This window comes from Electrona antarctica (assembly GCF_951216825.1).
Source record: "Electrona antarctica genome assembly, chromosome: 1".
In the NCBI taxonomy this organism is placed as follows: Eukaryota; Metazoa; Chordata; class Actinopteri; order Myctophiformes; family Myctophidae; genus Electrona; species Electrona antarctica.
The window spans coordinates 61,147,721-61,169,315 of NC_136806.1; the positions used below are offsets into that span (position 1 = coordinate 61,147,721).

General features: G+C 46.5%; 1 protein-coding gene across 1 annotated transcript in view; it reads right to left on the reverse strand.

The window, feature by feature from the left end:
* The window catches only part of nrg2b (neuregulin 2b), a gene marked incomplete at both ends in the record, with an annotated part of 81,233 nt that overhangs the window by 34,557 nt on the left and 25,081 nt on the right, over positions 1–21,595 (reverse strand). The window contains 3 exons of the mRNA XM_079497610.1: positions 1,350–1,482; positions 3,643–3,761; positions 6,903–7,065. Of these exons, the coding sequence (XP_079353736.1) occupies positions 1,350–1,482; positions 3,643–3,761; positions 6,903–7,065 (415 nt within the window). The remainder of the gene's footprint in view (positions 1–1,349; positions 1,483–3,642; positions 3,762–6,902; positions 7,066–21,595) is intronic.

Consider the following 21,595-nt stretch of genomic DNA (forward strand, 5'->3'; position numbering starts at 1 on the left):
TGTCGTTGCAAAGCATTTCACCGTTCACCAAAAGGAGAAGTGTCGTTGCAAAGCATTTCACCGTTCACCAAAAGGGAGAAGTGTCGTTGCAAAGCATTTCACCGCTCACCAAAAGGGAGAAGTGTCGTTGCAAAGCATTTCACCGTTCACCAAAAGGGAGAAGTGTCGTTGCAAAGCATTTCACCGTTCACCAAAAGGAGAAGTGTCGTTGCAAAGCATTTCACCGTTCACCAAAAGGGAGAAGTGTCGTTGCAAAGCATTTCACCGCTCACCAAAAGGGAGAAGTGTCGTTGCAAAGCATTTCACCGTTCACCAAAAGGAGAAGTGTCGTTGCAAAGCATTTCACCGCTCACCAAAAGGCATGTAACGGAACAGACATCAACTGTAACAGTGAGGCTCTTGGAGGAGGCGTGTGTGTGTGTGTGTGCGTGCGTGCGTGCGTGCGTGCGTGCGTGCGTGCGTGCGTGCGTGCGTGCGTGCGTGCGTGCGTGTGTGCGTGCGTGCGTGCATGCGTGCGTGTGCATGTGCATGTGCGAGCGCGTGCGTGCGTGCGTGCGTGCGAGCGATATAAAGATATGTGGTGTATGCGTGCACGCCTGTGTGTGTGTGTGTGCGTGCGTGCATGCATGCGTGCGTGAGTGTGATATAAATACATGTGGTGCGTGTGTGTGCGTGTAGTTGGAAGTCAGATCGAGAGAAAGACAGAAGGCACAGAGACAGATGTGGTGGAAAAACCACCGGTACTCACCTTTTTGCCAGGTGAAACCTGGCGTATGAGGACCTATGCTGTTGGCTATGAGGACCTTTACGTGACCTATAGTCCCTTTTTGCCAGGTGAAACCTGCCGTATGAGGACCTATGCTGTTGGCTATGAGGACCTTTACGTGACCTATAGTCCCTTTGCGCGACCTATAGTCCTAAAATGTTGACAGCCCTGCTATTTTCAAACGGCCGAAATGTATATACATACATGTATATACATGTACACTGTAGCGCTGAATTGGTCACAAATATTTGAATGTAATATTCTTTCAGAAGACTTTTTGTTTATTTCGACGTCAGGCCTAACCCATTTTGGGCGGGAACCCCTTTTGGTGTTAGCGTTATGTTATGCTTTAGCTATTGAAAAATAGCAGACCTACAAGCTCGTAGCGCGCCACCGAGTGGCGCGCTACGAGCTTGTAGGTCTGCTATTTTTGAAAAATCGAAGAACGACTGACATAGAAACATGTCAGGATGTAGAAGACATTTTTAGAATCTGATATAAACAGCGGAGCGAAAGAAGGTGGGAAGCGGGGAGGAAAGCCAGCAAAGACGGCCCCAGAGAGTGAAAGAGAGCGCTGACTTACTTGCAGGACGGCTGGTTGATGCCATGTATGAAGTAACAGTCTCCTCCGTTGACGCAGTAGGCCTTCTCCGAGTCATTGCAGCGCCGCGTATGACTCACAGCTGGCGACACTGTGGTGGTGGTGGTGGTGGTCACTGGAAGACAGAGAGAGAGAGAGAGAGAGAGAGAGAGAGAGAGGGACAGATGGGACGGATGGAAAGAAAATGAGCTTGGCAGGAATGGGGAAAAGTGAGTCAGTTGTCGTGTGCGGTTGTAAAAAATCTATAAATAGGTACGATGGATCAGGGGTTCACAAACGTGGTTTTTTTGGGAGGGGGGGGGGGGGGGCTTCACAGGTCACCCCCCGTAAATATCGTTCTCCTCCCCACGGCACCCCCACCCCCACCGCCCCCCCCCCCTTTTCCCCTCACTGTATATGTTTCTTTTCCCTTTTTACCTCCATTATGATGAATTCCTGTACTGTTCTTTGTCTATATAGAAGTGTCTATTTGTACGTCTCTTAATGTTTTGATGAATTGAACATGGTGGACCCTGTTGTAAACAAGTGTAATGCTTAATTGGGTCGTCCACTCACAGTTAACAGTCTTTGTATTGAGTTTGTGCTTGAAATGTACTGTAATTCTGCAAACTGTTAATAAAATTTTCAATCAATCAAACCACATGACTTTTATCGGGACTTTATAGCGCCTTTACAGTATGTCATGTTAACGGTGACGTAAATATGTAAATACATCAGTTTATGTCAGGGCTGGGCAACTTTGACGATGGCGAGGGGGCGAGGGCCACTATATTTCCACACTCACTCCAGAGGGGCCACATTGCATATGACTGTCGTAGCAAAAAATAGCCGATCCACAAGCTCAAAACTATATATTTGAATTGAAATACTGAATGATCTTTTGCTATTTCTGAAATCCTGAAAAGCAATAATTCGTTGCCTTTAGTTAGTTTACTTTATGAACTAAATACAAATACATTGGACATCAAAAAAAAGACAATAACATTTTAATACTAGTAGCCCAATTAAGCTCCATAGACTGAAGTAAGTAAAGCGGGTCATGTTTGCATGTTTGGAATTGTAACGGCTGAAATCATATGACGATATAGCAGTAATCCTAATAACCTCCGGGTCGCATAAAGTGAAGGTGGGGGCCGCATGTGGGCCGCATGTGGGAGCCAGCTGCCCATGTCTGGTTTATGTCACGAGGATCCTGCTGCGCTGCTACAGTTGGAGGCCATCGATATTGTCCTTTTCTTTTTTGGTTTGCGTGATCTGCGCAAAAGGACAGTTAACCCATTTTGGGCGGGAACCCCTTTTGGTGTTTTAAACATTGTTATAATTTAGCTATTGAAAAATAGCAGATCTACAAGCTCATAGCGCGCCACCGAGTGGCGCGCTACGAGCTTGTAGATCTGCTATTTTTGAAAAATCGTGAAAATATTTATTTCAGAAAACTGGAGGATTTAGAAGGATTTTTTTAAATTTTGAGGTCAGGACTAAATGGGTCAAATGATAAGGGACAATATCGGTGGCACCCAACTGTATGTGGTGCTGAGACATGGACGATGAAGAAGGCTTGGCATTAACAGTACAGACAGTCGTGTAATGGTGCTTTGTTTTTGTTTTTCGGTACCACTGCATTTTAATAACGTCACATGCATGCAGTGCACGTACACGCACGCACGCACGCGCCCGCCGCCTACATTGTGCGCATGCGCACAGAACAGCTGATACAGATTGAACACCATAATACTGTGTTGAAAATGTACTGGTTCCTATACTTGTCAATTTGTGACTTTGTCGCACGCACGCACGCACGCACGCACGCACGCACGCACGCACGCACGCACGCACGCACGCACGCACGCACGCACACACACACACAGAGTAGCCTATGTACTACAGACTATAGATCTACGGTGAACTGACTATAACAACAATAACAACAAGCATACTGTAGCACGTCGTAGAGCAATCTTTGCTGGCCACTGCTATACCGCTCCAAGGATCAAGTCATATCAGATATCTTGCTATGGCGGCTCCCCCAATTGTCCAGAGAGGAACTGACATTCCAAGAACTGGGAGCAGCGATGGCCGACGGGACCCGATGGAAAGACATCGTGGCATCTAAGATCGCGACGGCAGTCGAAGGATGATGGATGATGATGGTGAGACAGACAGACAGACAGACAGACAGACAGACAGACAGACAGACAGACAGACAGACAGACAGACAGACAGACAGACAGACAGACAGACAGACAGACAGACAGACAGACAGACAGACGCTCACAGATCTGGACGTTGATTATGCTTGTTCCATTCTCCTGTCCTAGCGAATTCTCTGCCACACACGTGTAGTTGCCGGAGTCTTCCACACGCACACGACCGATCTGCACCTTTGAGTTTTTCCTTCATGAGAGAAAGGAGAGAGAGAGAGAGAGAGGCTTTCAGAATATACGCAGATACAGCATTCCATGTTACATTTCTGCGCTGCTCTTCAAAATAGTATGAACAGAATCATTGCTTATTAGATCATGTGGCCAAATGGATCAAATGGAAGCGACTGAGCGCACACTGTCCAGTCCCAAATCAACAAGGAATGATTTGACAGTAACCGAAGCGCCCATACTTTGCTACCATTCTTTTTTTTGAGTGGTGTAAACCACTCCTACAACTGGCTTTGTTAGTCTGTCTGTCTGTCTGTCTGTGCTCAAAAAATGAGCATGGTTGCTACGGTCACCCAGTTCACCTGGGTGTGATTTCATTACGTCAGACATTACGTCAGACCACAGCTGATCAGGCTATATAAGACCTTACACCACTCAGTTCACACGGGTGTGATTTTTAATACTTCATTGGCAAGGGACAGAAAGTGAGTGTAGTGGATGACGCAATGGTTAGGATTCAAACCCATGATGACACAAGTACATTAGTCCTGTGCCTCTGTGGTAGGTTAGGCAGTGTTAATTTGGTTGACTAAGACTAAAAGACTAAAAGAAGATTTTGATATTTAGTCGACTAAGACTAGATTAAGACGAAGACTAAATAGGACAAAAAACTAAATGGTGTTTTATTCAAAAGACAAAGACTTAGGGCTCCATTCTTGTCGCCGCCTTTACCCGCGACGCGGCCCGCAAGTCAGCCGCTGCCCGAACATTACGAATATAGGAGCTTTCTCTGTCCCTTAATGGTATTTTGGTCCAGTGTCACCCGCTATCTATTTTGCCGACACCGGTATTTGAGCCTATAGAGGTGTGGTCATGGGCGTGCTGGCACGCTTTCCCCTAAATTGCTATTTTGGTCACACACATTTGGGAAGGCGATAGTGGCACCGTATGCCAAATTAGTTTGGTAAAGAGCTGGCCTGCATGGAGATGTCGGCGTAGTGCAGCTGGCTGCGTCATCTCTCCTTATTCTCCTACGCATCTCTTTGTAATTGTCCTATAATCAGCAGAGGTGAGTGCCTGCCACTTCCTTGTGTCCATTGTGTTTATATAATTGTCTAGTCCAGGGGTTCTCAACGTTTTTGGCCGGGGACCCCGGAAATGCTTTGGCAATGTCTCGGGACCCCCGCCCCGCCCCCTCCCGACCCCCAATATAAATATGACTGCTACAATCACCTTAAACCATTTTGGGCGGGAACCCCTTTTGGTGTTTTAAGCATTATGTTATAATTTAGCTATTGAAAAATAGCAGATCTACAAGCTCATAGCGCGCCACCGAGTGGCGCGCTACGAGCTTGTAGGTCTGCTATTTTTGAAAAATCGTGAAAATATTATTTTTTTAAAAACTTTATTTTTTATTTATTTTTTAAATAATTTGGGGACCCCCTAAAATAATTTGGCGACCCCCCGAGGGGTCGCGACCCACGGGTTGAGAACCCCTGGTCTAGTCAAAGAAGTTATTTGGCTTGTGCCAGGCATTGTGCGGCGTGCACGATTCCATTTGCTCGTTCAGTTTCATCACCCCATAGAGCAGCAAATGGGGTTTCATCCGATTTACCGAACTTTCGCTTGATACCGTTTCGTAGAGACGGCCTACACGCACGATCTATATACCAAATGAAAGCCCTAATTTCGTAGTTTACATTGTGACGGCCCCCTACTGGGCCTTCAGTCTACTCTGGGGTTCTCTGTGTGTGGCTTAAGCAATATTACACGAGAGTTAATGGGTTAGTGTGGGTTAACGTGATTATTGCCACGACAGGGATGCGGTGAGGAACGAGACGAAGTCGAGTTCCGCAAGCATCACTGAAGTGGCAATAATCACGTTAACCCACACCCTCTCGTGTAATGTTGCAATTATACAACAGTTACCCTTAAAACTAAGAAAATCGCTGAAAGATTTTTTTTTTTTAATGACAGATGTAGTCACTACGACCACAAATGTCCCAAGAAACTAGCTAGCCTAGCCACCGAGTTTGCTAGCGCTCTGGGAGAACAGAGCAGCTGAATTCTTTGTTTTGATTAGGTGGTGAATGGTGCTGGTTTAACCCACGGCTAGAAGGCTGTTTCAACCAATCAGATTGCTTCCTCGAAACGACCTGTGGTATAATGTGCCTTTAACCATTCTAATGCAGTGCTGGATTGGAGGGTGGAGCCAGAGATGATTAGTGGAAGGGGAGACACCTGGCCATTTTCTCTCCAAACACTATTTAAGAGACCTGCTCTCACAGCACTTCAGAGCTGCATTTCTCCACAGGCTGCAGGGGCGGCCGCAGGAGAGCACCCTTGTTCTTTTGTTTGGTTGTTTTTGGTTAATAGGTTTTGGGCCAGCCATAACAACATGGTACTTTGAATTTTTTTAAACGAGCAAGATCTGAGCGAGTTGTGACTCAATGAAAAGACGAGTGTTCTTGGCTCTGTGCGGGGTGTGAAAAAAGAAAAGAAAAGCAGGCAACGGATAAGGGATCTCTTAAAGGCAATGTCATGTGGCATGGTGATTGGTTTAATTATTGTAACGCCCAAACCACACCTATGCATAATATAACGGGTAACGGAGGTGTTTTAGGGATTTAGACCGGTAAAACAAAATACCAACTTTAGTGGCGGAACACCGGCCCTTCCCCACTGCTAAATCCCCAAATTGTGTATTTAGAAAGCTCGAACAAAGATGGAGCCCTTAGACTAAATCTTTTCTAAGACTACAACACTAAACGACTAAGATTTTGATATTTAGTCGACTAAACCTAAGCCTAAAATCTCACCTAAGAGTGAGATTTTGCAATTTAGTTGACTAAGACTAGACTAAGACAAATTAAAAAAAACACTGCGAGCAGGAGAGTTGCTTGGAACTCGCGGTGCCCTTTGGCAACACACTGGATATTTCTATACTTAGCAATATATGAATATATTAATCCATAACACACGTGGCATATTTGAGGAGTTCCCGTCAGCCCGGGGGCACGCTGAATGTACCCTTCCTAGCCTCGACGGTCTGGTGCTGCTGAAGCTCCGAGTCATGGCTATAACGGCGCAATGCGTCACGTTTTCAACAAGCAAAAACAAAAAGAATAATGTTTTGAGCTTCACCTTGGAAGGTCTGACTCACTTGTTGGTCTTGATCTTGAGGTCTCGGCCCTTCTGCAGCTCCTGTCCGTCCTTGTACCAGCGGAAGGAAGGCCCGGGGTTCCCGGACGCCTCGCACTTCACGTAGAGCTTGTCCCCCTCCATCAGAGACTGACCTTGCATGGGCCGCAGCTTAGGAGCAGAGGCTGGATAGGGGGGAAGAGAGGACAGGGAAGGCCGGGCCAAAAAAAAGGACAGGGGGGGAGGCGTGGGCGGGAGAGATAAATGGACGAAAGAGTGAGAAGGAGGCAGGAGAGAGAGAGAGAGAGAGAGAGAGAAAAGAGTAGAATGGGGATGGAGGAGGGGAAGGGAAGGGAGTAAGAAAATCAAAGCCTGCATTATTGAAATTAACTACTGGCAAATCTGTGTGTGTGTGTGTGTGTGTGTGTGTGTGTGTGTGTGTGTGTGTGTGTGTGTGTGTGTGTGTGTGTGTGTGTGTGTGTGTGTGTGTGTGTGTGTGTGTGTGTGTGTGTGTGTGTGTGTGTGTGTGTGTGTGTGTGTGTGTGTGTGTGTGTGTGTGTGTGTGTGTGTGTGTGTGTGTGTGTGTGTGTGTGTGTGTGTGTGTGTGTGGTATAAAATATCTGTATAGAGGGTTCAGATGGCATCAGGGTCATAACCTCAAGTGCTGGTTTGGAAAGATACATTCACTCACACGCATGCGCACAGCACACACACACACACACACACACACACACACACACACACACACACACACACACACACACACACACACACAAAGGTAAAAGCACTTGAGGGAGGTTTTTGAATCCTGAAAAGCAGAGAGAAACTGAAGGCTTTTAGTGTGACCAATAAAAAACACAAACGTTTTCTCCAAAACATTGCAGATGGAAAGCTGTGTGTGTGTGTGTGTGTGTGTGTGTGTGTGTGTGTGTGTGTGTGTGTGTGTGTGTGTGTGTGTGTGTGTGTGTGTGTGTGTGTGTGTGTGTGTGTGTGTGTGTGTGTGTGTGTGTGTGTGTGTGTGTGTGTGTGAAATGTGAGACAGATTGGTAGTATGACTATAGCCCATGCTCTATATGTGACATTGTGAGTGACTTGAGATGTCACTCACAACCTGAAGAGTCCTATAGGGCCCAGCAAAATATCGGGGCGTAAACATTTGTCGCTTCCAGCCCGCATCCTTGTCGTGGGGCAAGTAGGACCCTAGGAGAGATCAATCACTTTGCTAGAGTGACATGACGAGCTTGTAAACAGTGACTTGTCCATGCTATTACACTATACCTTAATGGTGCAGATTTGCTCGGTTCATACTTGTGCCATAACAGAAGGACTTTAGAAGGAAGGATTTTATTGTCTGGACTATCAAACAATCAAGTCAAGTATCAAGCTATAATGTGCACGGCTGACGGTGCACAGAACTGGATGCATAACAGCCAAGCACTGGTCATTTCATTAACCCATTTTGACCTGGGAACGATTCTATAAATGTCTTCTAAATCCTGACAGTTTTCTGAAAAAGCTATGTTTCTATGTCAGTCGTTCTTCGATTTTTCAAAAATAGCAGACCTACAGTACAAGCACCACTCGGTGGCGCGCTATGAGCTTGTAGATCTGCTATTTTTCAATAGCTAAAGCATAACATAATGCTAACACCATTTATATAATACGCATTTATATAATCTATGAGGGTTCTATTTTAATTGGGTGTCTAGCTGGTCATGAGCTTGCATATCAGCTATTTTCAATGAACGGATTTAACAGTTAAAAACCATGCACCCGATCTACATTGTATTGTATCTTGTTAAAGTGTTCTTGATTAATGTATTCAATCGTTTAAATGAGCTTGTACGTTTGTTGAGCGCAAGCCTCGTCTTACCATTAGTTTTCCGTTCAATCTTTAGTCGGCAAATGAGTAATTTCACAAACGCAAAGCGTGTGAATATTGTCATTCACACCGTTCAGCTATGGTTCCGTTTGCCCCACGACACGGCGAGGGGGCGGAGATCAGAGAGAGGGGGGGGGGGGGCTCTCTATGACGAGACGTTGCTGGAAACTATATAGTCCAAATTTCGGCACTTTGGCTATTTGACATATTAGATTATTCTGCCGTGGTACCGGTACCACTAGAAGGACTGGTGCGAGTATATACAGTATATAGCATTCTTCCGCAGCTGGAGAATAAGTAGGTGGAGAGACCGCTTTTTCATAGCTATATTGTCTCCACCAGGCCGAAGGCATGGGGAGAGAGTATGTTTTGCACTCTGTCCGTCCGTCCGTGTGTCCGTCCGTGTGTGCGTGCGTGCGTGCGTGCGTGCGTGCGTGCGTGCGTGCGTGCGTGCGTGCGTGCGTGCGTGCGTCCGTCCGTCCGTCCGTCCGTCCGTCCGCACTCCCTGGATGCCAACGATGAACCTCTGCCCCACAATGTCCAGAACGGCCTGTCATAGCGCCACCAGGAAGCCGCTTTGTGCAAAACAAGTTTTTGGACAGTACACCTACAGATTTTGTCCAAACATCACGTAAATTGGTAAACAGTCTCTCTAGAGCCATTCAACGAAACGGGTCTTTCAGATTTCTCAGACTCCATCCTGATTGGCTAAGATTGGCTTCCAAAGTTTGCAGGAGTGCTCAGTTTCAAACAAAATGCTGCAAATCATGAACACATCGTGTGATTTCCGTGAAATTGTGCACGCATATTCCCACTAGGCCGAGGAGGAAATGCCACATGAACATTTTCAACTCAGCCTCATGGTGACGCTATAACTGGCCGAAAAGTGTTTTTACCTCTAACTGCACGGATCTGTGGATAACTTTGTATGCCAACTCCCTAGAGGCCAAGGAAAAACCTTTGCCTGGAATTTTTCACATCTGCTCTTTATAGTGCCACCAGGAGGCCGACATATGTAAAACACATTTTCTAATATTACTCCTTCAGATTTTATCCAAATTTCACGCAAATCGGTACACATGCTCTTCATAGTCATGTGATCAAGACGGGTTTGTTTGACACACACACACACACACACACACACACACACACACACACACACACACACACACACACACACACACACACACACACACACACACACACATTTATATTGCTCCTAAACATTTTGCCAAACATCTCACACACACACTCCTATCCTCCTGGTGGAGACCTGTGCCCAGAAGGGCACTTTTTCTAGTTTAATATTATTTCACATGGCTTCCAAACGCAGTAAAACCACCTTCCAAAAGCGACAGGGCAGTTCATCAACATACCACTGCGGCACTCAGCCAAGTTGAACTCCTTTCTCAAGTTTACTCTGTGGTGTGTCAGACTTTCAGTACACATCTGAGTATGGTGAGTGCTGTGCACATCATTAACGGTAAACCTCGGCAGTTCGAGTAAACAACGGGATGATTCCTCCTCCATTGTTGCAGTCCAGCCACTCCAGTGTGTCTGTCCACTCGTCTCGGTCGGACTGAAGGACTTTTTCTCTGTGAAGCTGCGGTTTCTCCACGCTAGGGAGAAACCGGCCTGTTAGAGAGAACGGCCTGTTAGAGCGCCACCATGAGGCAGCTTTTCACATTTTTTACCTAAAACTGCACCGATCTGCGTGAAACGTTGCATGCACACTCCCTAGAGGCCAAGGACAAACCTTTGACCTGCATTTTCCGCATCTGCCTTTTATAGCGCCACCAGGAGGCCGACTTTTGTAAAACACATTTTTTGATATTACTCCTCCAGATTCTGTCCAAAAAACTCACAAATCGTTACACAGTATCTCTATGGTCATGTGCTCAAGTCGGATCTGTCCGATATTTCATATTCCATCCTAATTGGCTATAATTGGCTTTCACAGTTTGCAAGATTGCCCCGTTTTGAACAAAAGCCTCAAATCACCAACGCAGCATGCAATTTACGTGAAATCTTTCACACATTTTCTTACTAGGCTGAGGAATTTATCCCACCCTTTTCACATTGGCCTGTTATAGCGCCACCAACAGGTTGATTTTTGCAAAACACATTTTTGGAACAAAATGCCTCAAATCATCCAATTGCCATCAAAGGTGTATGAAGAAATGGCACCCTTTTCACATTGGCCTATTATAGCGCCACCAGGAGGCCACAACCTGACCTGCCCTGGTGGAGACCTGTGCCCCGAGGGGCACTTTTTCTAGTTAGATGCTATTTCCGTCCTGTCCCACTTGTCCCACACAAGCAATACTTCTAACCTGACTCCGCCAGATGGGGCAGCAGAGAGTACACTGGGTTCCCCCCTCCTGCTCCCATCTGGGAACTCTCAGGGAGACTTGATGCCCGGCCACAAAACGGCCTGGCCAATCAGCGGCAGCTAGAGGCGGGATCAAGGCATACACAGTGCAGAGTAATCCAATAAGAGAGTAATGACACTCCCGTTGACTCTCATTGTAACCATGGAATGCGGAAGTGCTCATTCTATCTCAATGGAATAGTTCCAGCCATAGGAGCAATGTTTGGAACTATCGCCCATAGGCACCCGCTTTGCGGCGAGATCAAAGCGTGTCACCACTCTCTTACTAGATTACTCTGACACAGTGCTGCCTTGATCCCGCCTCTAGCTGCTGCTGATTGGCCAGGCCGTTATGTGGCCGGCATCAAGTCTGTCTGAGAGTTCCCAGATGGGAGCAGGAGGGGGGAACCCAGTGTACTCTCTGCTGCCCTCTGTCCCTCAAATGAACAGTTTGGATCTGGTCACCCTACTCTCCGCCTACTTCTTCTCCAGCTGTTAAACACAGCAGTGTAACAACTGGAAGGACTCCCTTTTTTAAAAGTAGATTTAAGACGTTTCAACCTCATGTCAACCTTGCAACACAAATAATACAAACTACGCCATCACATAATCAAATTCAATAGTGTGGTTTAAAGAACCGAACTTTATTCCTACAAAATCACGACCGTACGTTCACAGTGAATGAGTGGCTGTCGACCGGAAGCGTTTCGGCGACCCAAACTGAACGCGGAAGTGTTGGCTGCATAGCGCCCATTCCTCCTTCCCCCAACCAACTACTTTAAAGATGGAGTGTCGTGATTTTTTTCCACCCTTAAACATGATCATCAGGTGTTATTGTTATATAAGGAGGTATAATTTTTTCAAAAAAGTGTACAGTATTTGTTAAAATTAGGGTTTTATGTGGACACACCAACCAGTTCATTAGGTATGCGTGAGTTTAACCTTAGCACCACCCACCTAATCCAGTCCCTCCGCCTCCTCCTTTAAGACCACCCACTTGTCCTAGTCCCTCCCCCTCCTTATAAAGGGACAGCCCATGGCTCTGCCCTTTTGTTTACAAAATGACAAATTGGTGTCTGTAATGTAACAAAAACTCATGTTTTTGTGAATGTTAGAAGTTAACACTTCCCATATTTCTGAGATGTCGGATAAGCACCATTATGCACTTATACTGCCACCATCCATGTATAGGCCTATAATCCACGCATCCATACCATATCAGACCTGTTTTTTCTGATTTCTTTTTAATCATTTATTTATTTCCTCCAATTATATTGACCCTATTGTCACAATCAGCTCATCTCATCATCCAATTAAATCATAGTTTAACAGCAGAAACAATTGATTGATAGATCATTTAGCATGACTAATTTGCCAATATACTGTAGGCTATTGATTTCCTCCAGCTACTGTAAGCACCCTGGCATTGAAACTGTCCTTTATTGACACAAAACACTTCTGCCCTAGGCACATGATGCTCTGGACAGAAGACTCTCCACTCTTCTATTGCTCTGATCAAACTCAATTTACAACATGAATATGCCTTTCATTCTGACTGCATTGAGTTTCAGCAAAAGCAAAACCTGGCGTTGCCAGGTTTTGAGAAACAAGCGGCCAGGCCGGTCCACGAAAACAAGTCACATAAATTGCCTTGAATATTTATGAAAACGTTTCAACAACACCAATCCTTTTAACAACATATTAATCTGAGGGTCCTTCACATGAACCATTGGTCAAGTCAACCACATCTCCCCTGCAAGTTACTTATACTAGCCCTTGTGAGATATCCCCCCCCCCCCCCTTGTGGCCGCTGGGGGTACTGCACCCTGGGTGTGTTTTTAATTCACTAATAAATTCATTATTAATTCATAATTTGTTAAATTGGAAAAAGGGCTTTGTTAAGACCTCCATATTATTATGGTCAATGCCTGTGTGAAAAGTGGGAGCGATTGGTGCAGGCAGTGAGGAGCTACGGCAGTTACAGTGACACACAGACACACATTCATTCAGACATTCGGTTAATTATAGTATGATGATGATGATGATGATGATGATGATGATGATGATATGATGATGAAAACAAGCCCAAGTCGCTTGTAATAGCCAGACATGTCAACATGCCTTCCAGCGCGACACAACATACTTCTAATTCTTGACTTTACAGCCTTGTATAAGTATATTAGGACCTACATATTGACGACAACAGCCAACAAGAATGCACACTGTGACACTACACTCTGTATCAAAGCCCGACCACTGTGATTATAAAATAAACAACCTGAACTCCTGTCTCCTTGAGAACAGCAAGAGCAACTGGACAACAGAGCAGGTATAAGGCTGGTTTGTGGTTTCCTTGATTAATCCTGAGGACCCGACGTGAACATCTACTTGCTTCCAAGTTCCAATCTAACAAAAAACAATCTAATGGACGTCTGCTGACTCTGCTCTGCTGTGAACTGGTAATGTGTGGTGTGGTAATGTGTGAAATGACTGTTTGAAAATCTGTCACACTGTTAGGCACAGAGCAGTGAACTGCGCCTTTCAGTTCACACGTGTGTATGTGGCAGGCCTACTGCCAGGCCTCTGCCCCGCCTGCCTGCCTGCCTGCCTGCCTGCCTGCCTGCCTACTGCCAGGCCTCTGCCCCGCCTGCCTGCCTGCCTGCCTACTGCCAGGCCTCTGCCCCGCCTGCCTACTGCCAGGCCTCTGCCCCGCCTGCCTACTGCCAGGCCTCTGCCCCGCCTGCCTACTGCCAGGCCTCTGCCCCGCCTGCCTACTGCCTGCCTACTGCCAGGCCTCTGCCCCGCCTGCCTACTGCCAGGCCTCTGCCCCGCCTGCCTACTGCCAGGCCTCTGCCCCGCCTGCCTACTGCCTGCCTACTGCCAGGCCTCTGCCCCGCCTGCCTGCCTGCCTGCCTACTGCCAGGCCTCTGCCCCACCTGCCTGCCTGCCTACTGCCAGGCCTCTGCCCAGCCTGCCTGCCTGCCTGCCTACTGCCAGGCCTCTGCCCCGCCTGCCTGCCTGCCTACGGCCAGGCCTCTGCCCCGCCTGCCTGCCTGCCTACTGCCAGGCCTCTGCCCCGCCTGCCTGCCTGCCTACTGCCAGGCCTCTGCCCCGCCTGCCTACTGCCAGGCCTCTGCCCCGCCTGCCTACTGCCAGGCCTCTGCCCCGCCTGCCTACTGCCAGGCCTCTGCCCCGCCTGCCTACTGCCAGGCCTCTGCCCCGCCTGCCTGCCTGCCTACTGCCAGGCCTCTGCCCCGCCTGCCTACTGCCAGGCCTCTGCCCCGCCTGCCTACTGCCAGGCCTCTGCCCCGCCTGCCTACTGCCAGGCCTCTGCCCCGCCTGCCTACTGCCTACTGCCAGGCCTCTGCCCCGCCTGCCTACTGCCAGGCCTCTGCCCCGCCTGCCTACTGCCAGGCCTCTGCCCCGCCTGCCTACTGCCAGGCCTCTGCCCCGCCTGCCTACTGCCAGGCCTCTGCCCCGCCTGCCTACTGCCAGGCCTCTGCCCCGCCTGCCTACTGCCTACTGCCAGGCCTCTGCCCCGCCTGCCTACTGCCTACTGCCAGGCCTCTGCCCCGCCTGCCTACTGCCAGGCCTCTGCCCCGCCTGCCTACTGCCTACTGCCAGGCCTCTGCCCCGCCTGCCTACTGCCAGGCCTCTGCCCCGCCTGCCTACTGCCTACTGCCAGGCCTCTGCCCCGCCTGCCTACTGCCTACTGCCAGGCCTCTGCCCTGCCTGCCTACTGCCTACTGCCAGGCCTCTGCCCCGCCTGCCTGCTGCCTACTGCCAGGCCTCTGCCCCGCCTGCCTACTGCCAGGCCTCTGCCCCGCCTGCCTGCTGCCAGGCCTCTGCCCCGCCTGCCTTCTGCCAGGCCTCTGCCCCGCCTGCCTGCCTGCCTGCCTACGGCCAGGCCTCTGCCTGCTGAAGCACACCAGTGTGTTGTACTGATAAAACTGATTACCAAATTAGCTCAGTAAATTCCAGGGATCTTTCTGCTGACCATGGTGTCCTGTGAAGACCATGAGGAAGGCTTCTTGGCAGCATAGATACACTTCACATTAGTTAATCCATTGAGACCTGGAACGCATCCATGTCACGTTAGCGTGTAGCCACATTAACCATTAACCCATTTTGGGCGGGAACCCCTTTTGGTGTTTTAAACATTATGTTGTAATTTAGCTATTGAAAAATAGCAGACCTACAAGTTCATAGCGCGCCACCGAGTGGCGCGCTATGAACTTGTAGGTCTGCTATTTTTGAAAAATCGTAAAAATGCGGCACAAATCTTTGAATAGGTATATATTCTTTCAGAGCAAACTTTTTTTTTATTTCGACGTCAGGCCTGAATGGGTTAATTCTGACTGATACAGTACTTACAGTATCAGGCATAATCAAGGCCGGACATTTACAGTTTTTCATGATTGTTAACGCACAAAAATCGAAAATGTGGCACAATTTGCACAACCTTCACTTCATGTACCTAACGGCTCGACACAATTTGCACTACTTCACACTCCCTTATCTGCATTACACTCCGTCACTCTGATAATGTGTGTGTCATTTAAGCAATATTACACGAGAGGGTGTGGGTTAACGTGATTATTGCCACGACAGGGATGCGGTCAGGAACGAGACAAAGTCGAGTTCCGCAAGCATCACTGAAGTTACCCTTAAAACTAAGAAAATCGCTTTTTTTTTTAATGACAGATGTAGTCAGTACGACCACAAAAGTCCCAATAAACTAGCTAGCCTAGCCACCGAGTTTGCTAGCGCTCTGGGAAAACAGAGCAGCTGAATTCTTTGTTTTGATTAGGTGGTGAATGGTGCTGGTTTGATCCACGGCTAGAAGCCGTTTCAACCAATCAGATTGCTTCCTCGAAACGACCTGTGGTATAATAGAAATATGGTACCAAATGTGTAAGTGTGTACCAAATGAAAACACGAGTTCCATTTTGAAATTTGACTGCAAAGAGTAATCTTGCAAAAGTATGTCAGGGTTTAGCAATTTGTGTGTGACGTTTTCAGTTTTGTGTGTGGTGTTTTGACAAACAGAATTGTTTTGAGAAACGTCTGTTGACAATCGTGAAAAACTGTAACAAGGTACTTGTCACACGTAAAGATATTCATTTGATATTTCTTTGTGTAAAACTTTGTTTCCATGATTTATGCTTTGATAATCAATAACAAATGGCACATATTTAATGCTGATAAAAAGCTGTCCAGCGTATGCATTCAACAGTGTGGCTCCCATGTAGTATTGACATCATATTGTTGACAATATGAGAATCCCATCTGCAAATATTCGGGAAAACGGTGACCCTTGACCCTTTACACAAAGAAGTGGGAGATTAACAAAAAAAATGCAAACACAAGAAGCAGACATGGGACAAAAAACATTTTTGTTTATGATTTGTGATAAACCGGTTACCGGAAAACGGTTCCAAATGTGATGGAACTGTTTACGGATCCGGTTTCAGAGAAGTGGATGTCAGCGGGATGTTATGCACTTTGGCATGATTAGTATGTACAGTTGGAGGCCATCGATATTGTCCTTTTCTTTTTGCTGTGGTTTGCGTGATCTGCGCAAAAGGACAGTTAACCCATTTTGGGCGGGAACCCCTTTTGGTGTTTTAAACATTATGTTATAATTTAGCTATTGAAAAATAGCAGATCTACAAGCTCATAGCGCGCCACCGAGTGGCGCGCTACGAGCTTGTAGGTCTGCTATTTTTGAAAAATCGTGAAAATATTTATTTCAGAAAACTGGAGGATTTATAAGGATTTTTAAAAATGTTGAGGTCAGGCCTAAATGGGTCAAATGATAAGGGACAATATCGGTGGCACCCAACTGTATGTATGATGCATCGTACTGCATAGGTTCTAGGGGTGGGACGATATGGGTTCCTCACGATACGATATATATCGCGATATTAGGCCCTCGATAACGATAATATCACGATATTGCGATATATTGCGATATTTGCGATATATCGATATATTGTATGAAATTTCATCAACGATATATCACGATATCTGCAACTACAAAATACTTGGAACTGAAAAAATGCAGCATTTTGTATTCCCACAAAGCTGTTTGGAGACTTTGGACAAATCACCATCCAGTAATTCAGTACTTCTGGTTGCTGTGGAATCTGAGTGGGATTTGCTTTATTTTAGCTGTCATTTCCTCCTTTTCTAAACATGTTGTTCATCACTTCATTATGAACAACATTTCAAATTTCTAAAAAAAGAACGTTTTTTTTCCCGATATCGATATTTTAATAATCAATATCGATTATTTATCGCGGGAGGACATATCGATATATATCGCCATATCGATATTTCAGCACACCCCTAATAGGTTCCCAAACTTTGTCGTGTCAAGGACCCCCATTTGAAAATATACGCCAAGGAAGCCCCATAAGAGAAGATTTTGACGGCTCTAGCAGTGATTTTCAAGACTTTTCATTTCAAGGACCCCCGCGGTTTGACCTGAATTAGGCTACGGCCCACCCCATTTAATGGCATCTCTATCTCTGGGAACCCCAATTTATATTCTAAAATAAAAGTTACTCTGAGTTACAGACCCATAAGGGTCCATTTGGTTCCTAATAATCATTTAGCTGGGGACCCGCTGCAACTCCCTCAAGGACCCCTGGGGGTCCCCGGACTTCACTATGGGAACCACTGCACTGTATGTATGTATAGCGAGACATTGTGGCAAAGATTGTGTGTCATGGAATGGAATGCAGAGAGACTAAAACTATATATAGTTTTTTTCTTCAGAATATGACACGGCTATGTAGATGGAAAGAGAAGAGAGAAACGGAGAGATAACAAAAACATATACAGTATATTACAGTATTTACAGTATAGGCCTACATGAACTATCACAGTATAGCATCGCACGTCCCACACACCACAGGCACCAAACACGTCACAACGAGTCTAATTCTGCAGTGCGTGCGTGCGTGCGTGCGTGCGTGCGTGCGTGCGTGCGTGCGTGCGTGTGCGTGCGTGTGTGCGTGCGCATGTGTGCGCATGTGTGCACGACACGTCATGGCCGTTCACGACGTGTGTGAGTTAGTGCATTCATGGATTTGTGCGTATAACTGCTTGAGAAAGAGGCATGAAGAGAGAGGGTGCAAGGGGGTAGAGTGCATGTGCGTGTGTGTGTGCGTGTGTACTGTGCGTGCGTGCGTGCGTGCGTGCGTGCGTGCGTGCGTGCGTGCGTGCGTGCGTGCGTGCGTGCGTGCATAAGACTGTAAGTTGCTGATCCAAGCCTTCTGTATGACTGAGTTATGGGAGTATTTCCACAAGGAGAGCACACAGAGGGGCCACATGATGGACAGCCTGGCCTGGCCAATAGCCCGTGACCGGGCCTTCTCCACTAGCCAATCACATGTGACCAGCGCTCCCATCAGCCTTCCATCAACGGGGTCCTTCTTTCAAGGTCAGCTGACATTCCCTCCCTCCCTCCTCCCCTCTTGTCTTCTCTCTCTCTCTCTCTCTCTCTCTCTCTCTCTCTCTCTCTCTCTCTCTCTGATTTGTGCCTCATATTTCATATTTCAAAAATAGCAGAACTACAAGCTCGTAGCGCACCACTCGGTGGCGTGCTATGAGCTTGTAGATCTGCTATTTTTCAATAGCTAAAGTATAACATAATGCTTAGTTAAAACACCAAAAGGGGTTCCCATCCAGGTTGGGGGAGATCTTCTCTGTCAGTCAGAGGTGGACTGAGTTCTTTGGGCCCAGGCTCCTCCCCAAAAGGCTGTTGGCGGTGCCTGTATACAAGCTACTGGTTGACAAGCGGTCAGCTGACCAGATACAACAGATACAAGGCACTCATTGATCCTAATCACAGGGAGGGAATTGTCTCTTCTGTTCCCAGACAGAAACCATTTTTCATTTATTTGTCCAGTGTCCCAGGTTGTGTGTTTGATATACTGAGAGACCTGGGAACGATTCTACAAATGTCTTCTAAAAAATCCTGACAGTTTTCTCGAAAAACCTCTGTTTCTATGTCAGTGTTACTCAACCTTTTTCATGTCAAGGACCCCCAGAAATAGAATTATCTGTATTTGGCCGCAGACCCTCCCATCTGAAAATATGTTGTTCCAGGGACGTCCCCCAGAAGCAAATATTTGAGTTAAAAACGTTCGCTCTGAAAGAATATATATTCAAAGATTTGCGCCACACTTTGACGATTTTTCAAAAATAGCAGACCTACAAGTTCATAGCGCTATGAGCTTGTAGATCTGCTATTTTTCAATAGCTAAAGTATGACATAATGCTATAAACACCAAGAGGGGTTCCCGCCCCAAAATGGTTTAAGGGGTTGGGGGAGATCTTCTCTTCTCATGCAGCTTCATTTTCGGGCCAAAAAATACATGGCGGCAAAAAAGAAACATGTTCATACACTGATCAATGTCATATCTGCAATCGCAAAACTAGCCATAATTTGGCTGACCCGAAGGAACCCGGGGCTCAGGAGGTGGGCTGTGTGGAACCCTGCTGTGCTCATAATGACTGGACTTTTAAAAGCACGGAGTAGAACATTGTTATTATAAAATGGTGGACAACCTCAAGGATTTCAGTGTAAAAGTGGGCAATAGAGCGTCGCAGTCCGGCCTCCTACCCTGGACCAGGAAATGAAACCCAATGCATTATTCTCATAGACATTTCTTAAAGTATTTATTTAAAGACGGTTACGCCGCGGACAAAGCCAACTCGAGTCGTGACAACTCATGACAACACAAACAATATTTTGGACCAAACAAATAATTAGAAAGAAGAAAAAAACGGCAGGTTACAACACTTTTTTTGTTGTTTTTCTTCTTTGTAATTATTTGTTTGGTCCAAAATATTGTTTGTGTTGTCATGAGTTGTCACGACTCGAGTTGGCTTTGTCCGCGGCGTAACCGTCTTTAAATAAATACTTTAAGAAATGTCTATGAGAATAATGCATTGGGTTTCATTTCCTGGTCCAGGGTAGGAGGCGGGACTGCGACGCTCTATAGAGGGAGTTTTGTGCACAGTGGGGAGATCATGATGAACTGCTATTCTCTTTCTGATTTTTTTTTTGTAGGAATGTCCCGATACACTTTTTTCGCTTCCGATCCGATCCCGATACCTCAATTTCTGTGTTAGCCGATACCGATACCGAATACCGAATACCGATACCAGTGTCGTGATCTCATTGTGTTTATAGCTATCTAGCTATATATCTCATGTTGTGTTTATAGCTATCTAGCTATATATCTCGTGTTGTGTTTATAGCAGACTCCTCACTCAAATGTGCACTTGCAGTTTGGGCAACTCGAAAGCAAACTCCAAATGCCTCAACATTTTATTTACCTGCCATAGTGTCAACCCCTTACCCCTGTGTCGGATCGGTGGTTAGACATGGCATATTCACTGATACCGATATGACTCGATATGACAAATAAGGGCCGATCCGATACTTTTCCCGATACCGATACAGTATCGGGACATCTCTAATTTAAAAAAAAAAAGGCTTCTAAATCATAAAACATTCTTCTGAAAAACCCTATGTTTCTATGTCAGTGGTGCTCAACCTTTTTCATGTCAAGGACCCCCAGAATTATCTCTATTGGGCCACGGACCCCCATCTCAAAATATGTAGTTCCAGGGACCTCCCCCTAGAAGCCAATATATCAGTTAAAAATGTTCGCTCTGAAATATATATTAAAAATTTGCGCCACATTTTCACAACTTCACAAAAAAAATAGCAGACCTACAAGCTCGTAGCGCGCCACGATCTACAAGCTACGAGCTTGTAGATCTGCTATTTTTCAATAGCTAAAGCATAACATAATGCTAACACCAAAAGCAGTCATTGGCACACACACACACACACACACACACACACACACACGCACACACACACACACACACACACACACACACACACACACACACACACACACACACACACTCACACACACACACACACACACACACACACACACACACACACACACACACCAAACACACGCACACTCTCTCTGTGAAGAAGCAGGCGGGCATCAACTAAATTGATCTAATTCCCCGCAAAGTATGATCCAATAAGAGAAGAGTGATACGGAAACCAAAACCAATTATGTCTATTCACAGACACACAGGTAACTCGCCCGAGAACGCATGGCGAGAAAAATGCCAGTGTGTGTATGGGTGTGTGTGTGTGTGTGTGTGTGTGTGTGTGTGTGTGTGTGTGTGTGTGTGTGTGTGTGTGTGTGTGTGTGTGTGTGTGTGTGTGTGTGTGTGCCAATGAACTGATAGCTTACACCCTGATGCAATGGTGCAGGAGGAGGGACTCACAGTACATTCATAAAATGTCGCGTGACTCACAGTGACACGTGAATATGTGATTGATGTGTGTGTGCGTGTGCGTGTGCGTGTGTGCGCGTGTGTGTGTGTGTGTGTGTGTGTGTGTGTGTGTGTG